Source organism: Anarhichas minor, unplaced genomic scaffold (genome assembly GCF_050575085.1).
Source record: "Anarhichas minor isolate MPS153535 unplaced genomic scaffold, ASM5057508v1 ptg000007l, whole genome shotgun sequence".
NCBI lineage: Eukaryota > Metazoa > Chordata > Actinopteri > Perciformes > Anarhichadidae > Anarhichas > Anarhichas minor.
In genome coordinates, this window is record NW_027466453.1 from 5,895,482 (window position 1) to 5,903,930 (window position 8,449).

Below are 8,449 nucleotides of genomic sequence, written 5' to 3' on the forward strand. Positions count from 1 at the left end.
TGTTTTTGTGGTGTGATGTGGGAAAATTGCACTTTATTTTGTGTCGAATATTTCTTTTAATTTACTGGTCCTATATATGTATTTGATTATTTTTTTCTATTCGTTTTATTTATGAAACTTTTTTTTATCTATTCAAACGTTTTTTTTACACGTCACAATTTCTGCGTTACTACTGAAATTACATATTTATACATTTTACATTTAGACTGAGGAATCTACCAAATCTGCGTGGCTACCGCGTGCGTGCATGTCTGAAGTTGTGATATTCTTGTCAAGTCCATCTTTGTGCCCGTGTTTGATTTCGTGGTTTTTTGGGGGGTTTTGTTTTACAGCAGCAACTATCTCACACTGTTGTTGTCCATTACATTGCTACATATTTACTTGCCACCGTTGTGAAAAACCAATGCAAAAAGCCTATAGTGCAGAAATGTAATAAAAAGCAGAGAAACCCCTCGTTCTGTCTGACTTTATTTAAAATATGAACAGTATGAAATGATCATTTTGAAGGATAATCGAGGGCTCGCTGTCATTGGTCCTCTGTTAACCAATCACAGCGGAGCCCACGCATGACCGGTATAAACAGGAAGTTTATAACCTGCTCCTTCTCGAGGACCGATTGGAGACCTTTATTAACCACCAACGAAACAAAAACAGGAGCATTCTTTAGATAACTCATTCAATGACTTGCTTTAATTAAAGAAGAAGCAGTGACGATGTCCGAATGAAGGTAAGAGATGAATGTCGGGCTTTGAGAATTTTATAAATGGAGTTTTGCTGCGAGTGGACGGACTGTGAAGTTTTTGGGTACCTGAGAGTTTTTAACTGCTTGTTTTTGCGGGGAGGGGGCTTGAAATGAAGAATTTATATTCAGATGTGCTTTTTATTCGCGTAAAAGGAATTAGGGCGGCATGTTATGTCATCAGTTAATTAATCTCGTGGACTAACGTGTCGCTAACATGTCAAAAAGGACAATTGGCCTCCATTTTGTCATATGTTGTCTAAACCAGCGGTTCCAATGTTTATAAAAAGTTACATTTCACCGTTAAAAGTACCTAAACATGATGTGATTAACAGAGGTGCCTATGATTTATGTTCTACTCGTGTGTAGTATATATACTGTATGACTGTAACATGACTGTGGATTTTATGTTGTGAGATAATAGACACACGTTACTAAAGAGCTACACTGAACATGAATATTTTACCACACATCATTGATTCTCTCATATTCTTTTGGGGTTTTTGAGCTATGGGTTAGTTATGACCTGGAAAAGGAATTAGAACTATATTTTAACCAGATTTATTTTGGTTGGAAGTACATTCACTCAAGTACTGTACTTAAGCACAATTTTGACGTACTTTTACTTTGCTTGAGTGCTTTCATTTTATGCTTATACTTCTACTCCTTTACATTTCAGAGTGAACAATAGAAGACTACTTTTTACTCCACTGCAGTTATTTGATAGCTATAGTTAGGAGTTACTTTTCAGATTAAGATTTAATATATATATATTATTAAGTACAATGCAATTTTTAAAGATGAAACCAATGGTTCTCAGACTTATTTTTCACCACAAAAAAAAGCAGTATTCAGTTGGAGTCCCTTGTCATGTTTCTTCTGATCCTTATGTACTTTTACTTAAGTAGCATTTGCATGCAGGATTTTTACCCTTTGTGGAGTATTTTTACATTGTCGTACTGATATTGTTACCTGGGTAAAAGATCCTTCTTCTCCAGCCCCTGATTACACTACTGACATATACAACCATGTCACGGCACCAGTGGTGTCGGTGAGTCTTGAGCTATGTGATGTTTTATCAGCCAGATGTGGAGGACAATAGTCCGCCAGCACTGAGATTCCTTCAGTCACAGGATGCAGTCACGTGGTTTCCCTCCTTACTTACTGTCATGGGGAGTTATTGACTTTGCTGCGGTTAGCGATAATAACCCATCGGTTCCAGGGGGCAGATCCCCTCTGTTTTATCCTGTTGACTGTACTCGACTGCATCGTCCTTCAGGGTCGCATGTCTTCGTAGGTTGCTATGGCGATAAGGAGCAATCCGTCACGCTCGGTCTCGGTCGCCTTCGGTCGTCATGAACCCCAGCGCCGCCTCGGCTCGCTGTGAGGGCCGGTCCCCTGAAGACGAACCGATGGACGACTGGCTCTTCCTCTCCTCTGATTCTGCCTCACCCCCGAGCCCGGAGGTGAGCAGGAGCCAGGAGACGGAGGACAGGGAGGACAGGGGCCAGCTCAAATCCAAGTTGATCTCGGCGTGGAACAGTGTCAAATACGGTCTGTTGTCACCGCCCTCACGTCCTGACTGTTTTTCTATTGTCAGATCTGTGTGTTCCCTCTTGGTTCGCGAGATTAAAAAACAGTTTTCTCTTTGCCCGTTCACGCTTCAGGCTGGTCCTTGAAGCAGAGATCCAAATTCAGCAAGAGCTCCGCTGTGATCATGTTTGGACAATCCTACGAGCTCGGGGATCACGGTGAGGCCTTGAGCCGTGGGCCCTCGAATCCTCCTGCAATTCTTCGTGTGATTCTTAAAAACAAGAGAGGAAGGGGATTTTAATTCAAGCTCTGCCGCTGTTTTCAGATGAGAAGGAGCGTTTCCGCCGCTCCTTCGCGTCCCGCCTGTGGTTGACGTACAGACGGGGTTTCCCTCAGCTGGAGGGCTGCTCGCTGACCACCGACAGCGGCTGGGGTTGCGTTTTACGCACGGGGCAGATGCTGCTGGCTCAAGGCCTGCTCCTGCACCTGATGCCACCAGGTGACAGCACACACACACACACACACACACACACACACACACACACACACACACACACACACACACACACACACACACACACACACACACACACACACACACACACACAGCAATGATGTCGACCATCAAGCTCAAAAGCAGAATATTGTCCAATGATATCCGACACTATTCTTTATGATTGGACAATCTAAGGGGCATCGAAGCTAGGCTGGTTAGCTTATAGCAGGACTAGTTTATCTGGTGTTACTTTTTCCTCCATTATGATTACATTTAGCTGCTGTTGTACTTTGGTATTACAAACCCAATACTAAGATGTGTGACTGATATTATGTGTTTTAAAATTTGAGTGTATAGCTTTCTGTTATATGATGATTTTAATGTAAAGTGTCTTTGAGAATTATGAAAAGCGCTCAATAAATAAAATGTATTATTATTATTATTAAGATGTTGCCATTGAAAATGGCAATAATCTTCTTTTTTTTTTCAATTACAGTAAACAAGTCGGAAAAGTCTGTAAATTAGCTTTAGCCAAAGCTAGCTGTGACTGCACTCCAGCTAGCCTCAACTACTCTGAGTGCAGTCGCTGCAGTTTGACTTTTATGGCTGATTTGTCGAACTTATGCATTTTGTCATATTTATATGGCATCATGGAAACAACCAGTAGAATGTTTTTATTTTGAGTTTGGCCTCAAATATAAAGACAAGAAGACAATTAGACTAAAATTAGCTAGTGAGGCGGATGGACGCGTGGTGCGCTAGCTAGCAAATTTTTGGGGGGATAAACACCCCATTCAAATTCAGTGCTACTTTCCAAACTACTGCAGCCATCATAGGGACCCTAAATGAAAAAGTACTTTTCTTTAGTTTGTTCCAACCTTCAATTATTTTTGCCCTCCGTGTCCCTTTCTGGTTTCCGCACATTAAAAGTACATATCTGTTGTCTTATCTTAGCGACATTGACCCATACTTGCATTACTGTATCTTTGCAGGTTGGACGTGGTCTGTGAGCCCCCATGCGGTCAAAGATGACATGGACCTGCCAGCGATTCGCCCCACAGACGGTGCGGAGCGTGCACCGGATGCAAAGGAGGAGCCGAATGAGAGGGGTCGAAAACTGAGCTTGGGTTCCCTCCTGGACCGACCCATGGAGGCTACGCACAGGAGGGTGGCGTCGTGGTTTGCGGACCAACCCACGGCCCCGTTCGGGATACACCAGCTGGTGGAGCTGGGCAAAAGCTCGGGGAAGAAGGCCGGCGACTGGTACGGACCTTCCATCGCGGCACACATCCTCCGGTGAGACCCTAAGTCGACGGTCCAGTTATCCTGACCAACCTCTATCGAGATGTAACGCCCGACCGTAAAATCATTTTTTTTTTTCAGGAAAGCCGTGGCAGCATCAGCGGACCTTCCCAATCTAGTCGTGTACATTGCACAAGATTGCACCAGTGAGTAATTTCTTCCATCCGTGTATTTGCTAACAGGCAGTTTCCCACCAAAATAAAAGCAGCTGAGGGAAATGTGCTTTTTTTTTTTTTTTTTTTTTGCTGTAAATTGTTTGCCATGAGAAGGAGGACATGGGGAGTAACTCACTGCTGTTGGTGTTCTTTTAAACTTTAAATTAACTGTTAATTCAAATATGTTGTGAGTAATTCAGAAAAGTTGAAAGAATTATCAAACCACGTGGACATGCCCTGTCTCTTGTCTCCTCCTTCCCGTGCGTTCAGTCTACTTGGAGGACGTGAAGAGGTTGTGTGAGCAGCCTTTCCCTCAGCCCTGGAAGTCTGTCATCATCCTGGTTCCCGTGCGACTCGGAGGACAAGATCTCAATCCCTCCTACATCACTTGTGTCAAAGTATGCCAACTATATTCAACGCAGTCACTCCAATGGGCACTCTTGAGTAGTCTGCAGTCTGAGGAGTTTATGGGGAAATGTTAAAACGCCCAAGTCTGTAAAGAGAGGGAATCCTTGCTCTAAAGCAAGCAAACAATGAGTGTCTTGCAAGTACAAAGAACAACAACCCATTCCTCATTCTTTACAGAAACTCTTGACGTTACAATGCTGCATTGGAATCATTGGGGGCAAACCGAAGCACTCTTTGTTCTTCGTCGGCTTCCAGGGTATGTGCAGTGTCGTGCACATCATAATTGTGGCGCTCAGCTGTTGGATGTCAGTCCTTTCACTTTTTCTTTTCTTCCCCTGGCCCTGCTGTGCAAAAGATGACCATGTGCTGTACTTGGACCCTCACTACTGTCAGCCCACGGTGGATATAGCAAAGGAGAACTTTCCCTTGGAGGTATGAGGAACTACCGTCTTATCATTTCTTCTTCTTTGGTTTCCGTTTTGTTTCCTCCTGTGACAGCCGTGCACTAATAACTAAAAGTGTTTTATTAGATATCATATATTATCAGAATCTTTTTCTTTTATACAGTTAAAATATCAGTGTTTTGGTTTGTTTAACTTTTCATTTGTACTTGGTGTTGCTGAAGCTACAGGTTTCAAACACTTATCTATTACTTTTAGCTAACCGTTTAGACTTCTTTGCTCACTTACTAACTCGTTTTCACGCACTCTCAGTTGCAACATCTGGTGTCCAGATTTTAATGTTGACTCAATGTGATGATTTTTATTTTATCAAATCGAAATTTCAATTTTTTCCAAATTAATTGAGCCACTCCACAATCTTTCCATGTATCCCCTGGCAACTGCTGAAGTACCTGGTTTGGAATAACTGAAATAGATTTATAAAGTATTAATGTTGAATCGATTACATCCACATCATACCTTTCTATAGGGATATTTTCTCTGAATCTAAGGAGACCTTTTTCTGATTAGTATTCTCTTTCGTCTCTTCTCCAAACCGCTTTGCAGTCCTTTCACTGTAAATATCCCAGGAAAATGTCTTTCTCTCGCATGGACCCCAGCTGTACCATAGGCTTCTATGCCAAAGGCCAAATGGACTTTGAATCACTCTGCACAGCTGTTAATGAGGTATGTGATTGGGATTTATTCATTCAACATTTGGCTTTAGGATTGTTTGAGAAGATTTGTGTCTGAATTTATTTAGTTGCAAACGTATGTTTCGAAGCTGATGTCACTTTACAAAATGACAAATAAAGTGTGTGTTGTAGAACGGGTTTAGTTCATGTTCGGGTTTCTTTCTGTCTCTTTTAGGCTCTCTCCATATCTGCAGAGACGTACCCCATGTTTATATTTGCAGAAGGAAAAAGTCAGGAGGAGGAAGGAACATACACGCCCCCAAACAACATCGCCTACATCCAGAGGCAGAACGAACGGAGAAGCGTGGACACTAGCAGCAGCATGGACGAGTTTGTTCTATTATGAACAGAAGAAGTTCAAATCAGCCCTGAAGGGGCGTACAGTGATGATCAATTATCAAACATATATATATATATATATATATATATATATATATTATATTATATTATATTATATTACAGTTAAACTGTGTGGCAACTACTGAGCGTATGAGCCAACAATGTCAAACACCCACAAGCAGTAACCTCAAGGGGCAATGAAGTGGCCAGGTATAAATATTGACACTACTTTTTTTTTATTGCTGTTTTGTGCTCATCTGTATTTATTGTTTTAAGAGAAGAGCATTTAAATTAATATTCAATTGAAGGACTTTGAAGAATTACTTTTTTTTTTTTTATAAATGTTTGCCTCCTCACACTATTTGTGTTTATCAACAAAATCCAGGAGGTCATGTTTTTCTTTTTTCAACTAAATAAATTCAAAATAATATAATTAAGTTAATAACAATACATTCCTCCCGAGGGACAAACTTGAGGCCACTGTTGCTGTGAGACACACAGCCTCTCACTGTTTCATGTCATGTGACGGGATGCGCTGCCTTTGAATGGATTAGAAGATTGGATTCCTGTTAACATGTGACACACGCATGAGAAACGCAGTATGGCTTCACTGGAGAAGAAGTCTGATGTTGTGAATGCACTGTCGAAGGAAAAAGAACAAAACGTACTGAAAATATTCTCAAAAGCTGGATTCTTTTTTTTCTGCTGTCTTTTATCTGAATAAACGGTTTATCCAAAAAGGAAGAAAGTCATTTGTATTTTCTGTACGCTGTCGTGAAAATATGTTTAATGCTGTGCTGAGCTTTTCTGCCTAATGGAGGCCCTCAGTGGAGCCACTATTCTGGTGACTGCAGGAAAAACAATGATTGCTGATTTGGGCTCTGTTGCCTTTTTTTTTGGGTGAAGATGAAAGCAGGAACAGTGAAGTTGGCATCAGAGAAAACAGAGGTTCACAAGAGAGGGTGATGTAAAAGGTGTTTGCACCCGTTTCAGTCGTCCCACACCGAGCATGTCGTCCTGAGACCAACCGTTAAGTAAGTCGTCCACAAACTGCCCTGAATCTGAAACCAGGAAAAGGAAAGTGTGGTTTTGCACATACAATTCATGAAAAGCAGGTGCATCGTAGACATGCAGGACCTTTTTACCAAAGCATATAGTCACTGAGGAGCATGCCCTTGTCCTGCAGCATATTATAAACATTGGCATCCTTTTTGGCCGGTGCATCGTTGTGCCGAGTGTCACTTTTTTAGTGGTCTTTGTATGGGTTGCTCTTTGATTGGCAGCTATAGTCCCTCTCTGTCCTTCTATCCTTTTTTTTGTGAGAATCATGAGGGTATTTGAAAAGAAAAGAAAATCCGAGGATTCAACAAAATCCTTAAATATCTCATGATGTATGTGTAATAAAGAAATTGGCCTTGTGATTGCAGAATGAGTGGAGCAGTAGGAAGTTGCATCCTGCCGCTTATACCTAGACAGCTGCAACAAATGAGTGTAAGCCCCAAAGGTAACCCCCCCCCAAGGTCACCGTGAGACCTGCCGCACGGTGTCTTTGTCTTTTGATGATTTTCCTTTCTACCGTCACACTGTGAAGAGCTCCTCAGCATGGGGGCGCTTTAAATTAAAGACACCCACACAGCCCTGATCTCACCTTCCTTAAACTGACCAGTCACATGTCAACGGGCCTCCAACACGCTAATCATAAATTATTGCTTATCATGCAAAAACATTGATAAAAAACATGATGAAAATGGGCTTTGTAATATTTTGCACACTTGTGATGGAAATGCTTAACGATAGGTGTGAGTGTGTGTGTGTGTGTGTGTGTGTGTGTGTGTGTGTGTGTGTGTGTGTACACATTGTCAATAATTATGTAGAATATTTTTTAAAGCATTTAACTCCACCATCTGGGTAAATAAATCCATCCTAACTAACATTAAATTGGCCCATTTTCTTCTGGCTCATATCAAACAGGATTTGAGCGAGTTAATCGATTGCTCAATTATCTGATTGACAACTATTTCGATACTCGATTTAAAGGAAGGGTAGACTGAATGGAACTGCTATGGACAAAACAAGCATTTTGATGAAGGCTTTTGGGAACATTATGTTTATTTTACACCACATTTCAAATCAAACGAAGTGCTCATCAGATTAATCAATAAGGAAAATGAGTCACAGCCATGGTATTAAATAAATTGCTGGGTTTTAAGCACAATCACACAAATACAGGCTGACAATAACGCGGTATACCGACAATTGTATGGTGTTTTGCCTCCCTCGCGCCATTAATATCTCGCGGCCTGATGAAGTTGGGGTGTTCTTGCACGTATTCGATTGTTTCC

General features: G+C 41.5%; 1 protein-coding gene across 2 annotated transcripts; it reads left to right on the plus strand.

Moving 5' to 3' along the window:
- Nucleotides 1–576: 576 nt before the first annotated feature.
- Nucleotides 577–6,855, plus strand: LOC142941602 (cysteine protease atg4da-like). 2 transcript variants are annotated; one of them, XM_076083582.1, is made up of 11 exons: nucleotides 577–727; nucleotides 2,037–2,293; nucleotides 2,407–2,490; nucleotides 2,598–2,771; nucleotides 3,761–4,064; nucleotides 4,152–4,216; nucleotides 4,496–4,623; nucleotides 4,811–4,889; nucleotides 4,989–5,065; nucleotides 5,641–5,760; nucleotides 5,944–6,855. In XM_076083582.1, exons 2-11 carry the CDS (start codon nucleotides 2,095–2,097, stop codon nucleotides 6,112–6,114), a joined length of 1,401 nt encoding a protein of 466 aa, XP_075939697.1. In that variant the 5' UTR covers nucleotides 577–727; nucleotides 2,037–2,094; the 3' UTR covers nucleotides 6,115–6,855. The 2 variants fall into 2 exon arrangements, with proteins under 2 accessions (XP_075939697.1, XP_075939704.1); XM_076083589.1 differs by having other exon boundaries at nucleotides 592–727; nucleotides 2,019–2,293.
- The last annotated feature ends 1,594 nt before the right edge of the window (nucleotides 6,856–8,449 follow it).

What these genes read in the sequence shown, in the direction of transcription:
- LOC142941602 (XM_076083582.1), top strand. Translation starts at nt 2,095, where the DNA reads ATGAACCCCAGCGCCGCCTCGGCTCGCTGTGAGGGCCGGTCCCCTGAA. An exon ending in GTGGAACAGTGTCAAATACG is followed by an intron (nt 2,294 to 2,406) that starts GTCTGTTGTCAC and finishes TTCACGCTTCAG; the next exon opens with GCTGGTCCTTGAAGCAGAGA. An exon ending in ATCGCGGCACACATCCTCCG is followed by an intron (nt 4,065 to 4,151) that starts GTGAGACCCTAA and finishes TTTTTTTTTCAG; the next exon opens with GAAAGCCGTGGCAGCATCAG.